The sequence below is a fragment of the Penaeus vannamei genome, chromosome 28 (genome assembly GCF_042767895.1).
Source record: "Penaeus vannamei isolate JL-2024 chromosome 28, ASM4276789v1, whole genome shotgun sequence".
Lineage (NCBI taxonomy): Eukaryota > Metazoa > Arthropoda > Malacostraca > Decapoda > Penaeidae > Penaeus > Penaeus vannamei.
In genome coordinates this window covers 21,150,780-21,153,279 of record NC_091576.1, presented here as the reverse complement: position 1 = coordinate 21,153,279, position 2,500 = coordinate 21,150,780, and the positions used below count along the sequence as shown (strand labels likewise).

At 37.1% G+C, this 2,500-nt stretch overlaps 1 protein-coding gene across 1 annotated transcript in view; it reads right to left on the bottom strand.

The window, feature by feature from the left end:
• Positions 1–2,500, bottom strand: part of LOC138867019 (cholecystokinin receptor type A-like) — a 50,921-nt gene that overhangs the window by 5,338 nt on the left and 43,083 nt on the right. Inside the window, exon 5 of the mRNA XM_070141426.1 lies at positions 50–190. Within this exon, the coding sequence (XP_069997527.1) occupies positions 50–190 (141 nt within the window). The remainder of the gene's footprint in view (positions 1–49; positions 191–2,500) is intronic.

The window sequence follows — 2,500 nt, the reverse complement described above, 5'->3', positions numbered from 1 at the left end:
TATGACTCCCCCTATCCCCCATCCCCCATCCCTCCCAGCGCATCCTCACCTGGCGTTCGCGGGCCGCCCGTGGTGGGAGTGCGACAGCGACTGGTTCCCGTCGTCGCGTCGACCCAGGTTGCACAGCGCCCTCTTGAAGCCCTTGCGGAAGTTGCGGGACATGAAGCCGTAGACAACCGGGTTCATGCAGCTGCGGAGAAGAGGGGCGAGGGTGGAATTTTGGCCGTTGAGATGGTCTGCATGTGAAGATAGAGAGGGAGAAACAGGGAGAGGGGAGGGAGGGAGATAAGGAAGGAGGGAGGGAAAGAAAGAGGAAGGGAAGGGAGGGAAATAAGGAAGGCGGGAGGGGGGATGGAGGGAGGAAAGGGAAATGGAGGGGTATAAGGAAGGAGGGAGGGAAGAAAGAGGGAGGGAGGGAATGAAAGAGGGAGGGAGATAGGGAAGGATGGAGGGAGAGAGGGAAGGATATAAGGAAAGAGAGAGAGAGAGACAGACAGACAGACAAACAAACAGAGAGAGAGAGAGAGAGATAGGCAGACAGAAAGACAAAAAGACAGACAGAAACAAAGAGGAAGAGTGAGATGTACATGCCGTTGAAGTAAACAGGTCTAAAAAATCTGTACACACACATACACACATCTACACACAGAAACGCACAAAGACACACATATGTGTATGTATATATATATATATATATATATATATATATATATATATATATATATATATATATATATATATATATATATATATATATATATATATATATATATATGTATATATATATATATATATATATATATATATATATATATATATATATATATATATAGATATATAGATAGATAGATAAATAGATAGATAGATAGAGAGATAGATTGATACACACATCTTACCTTACCGAGGAGCCGCGTCCCCGTGGAGGTCGCCCGCCCTGCAAGGGGCGTCTCTCCTCCGTTCTTTCGAAGCCAGACAGCGCCCCCCCCCCCCCCCCCCGGGCTGATTAGTCCCTCTGTGAACTCCTTTTGTGGTCGGCTCTTTGTCTCCTCCGATCTCCTCTTCCATTCGGATAGATACTTTCCCGTTGCTGCTCTCTCGCTCAGCGGCTCGCAAAATGACCTGCCTTTTTTCTTTTCTTAGCCTGTTCATTACCTCTTTTCTTGTTCTCGTTTGTACTTCAGTAGTTTCCCTTTTTGTCCTTAATTTACAGCTGCATTTCTGCCGCCTCTGTCTCTCTATCTTTCTTACCTATTGTTAAAGTTAGACGTCTGTATGACAGTAGTGACCAAACGTTATACTGGTCTTTCTAGACTTATTGTACTTATGTACGTGACCTCCTTTCTCTTGCCCCTCTTCACTTCGGTATTCTTGGTTCTTCACTGGTACCAGAACTCTTTTATGAATTAATTCCTATTTTTTTTAGCCCTACTCTGACGTCTTCTCCTTTGAGTCTGCAATTAGGAGAGTGTCACCGGCGTATCTCAAGATCCTTGAAAGTCTTCCTACCTTTGGTCTTCTTCTCTGCGTTAAATATTTTCCTCCCGAGCATCTCGCTGCATTAATTAAATCAAAGAAAGATCTGGTGACATCGCACGCCACCCCCCCCCCCCCGTCTCGCTCCTCTTTCTACACTTTGTACCCTTCGAACTTTTGCTTTCTGTTTCCCATAGAGCTTCCCTCTCCATCTCTGTTTTCTTCCAACAGCTCTTTATCCTCTCGACACAACGTTCTGCATTTTAAACAGTTTCTGATACTGCTCTAAGAAAAAAGATACTTTCCTTTTCCCTTCTCTTGGAGCGGAACCATATTGTTCTTCACAGATTTCAGGTTTAAGTTTGTGTCTAATTCTGTTTGTGAAAATGTTTAATGAATATGACATGGTTTAAAAGGCCCTTAAAGCTGACTGTGCAAAGCCTAATGCATTTCAGCGTCCCTCTTATATGGCTATAACGGCTGCTGTCACGATTTCTGCTCTCGGTTCACCCTGTGCGTGTGTGTGTGTGTGTGTGTGTGTGTGTGTGTGTGAGTGCGTTTATGTATGTCTGCGTATATATGTATATGTACGTATACATATATTCTGTATATTTAGACATATATATATATATATATATATATATATATATATATATATATATGTATATATATATATATATATATATAAATATATATATATCTATAAATATATATATATATATGTATATATATAATAAGATATATATATATATATATATATATATATTTATATATATATATATATATTTATTTTTATTATATTTATGTATATATATATATATGAATATACATTTATATATATATATATATATATATATATATATATATATATATTTATATATATATATATATATATATATATATATATATATATATATATATATATATATATATATATATATATATATATATATATATATATATATATATATATATATATATATATATATATATATATATATATATATATATATATATATATATATAT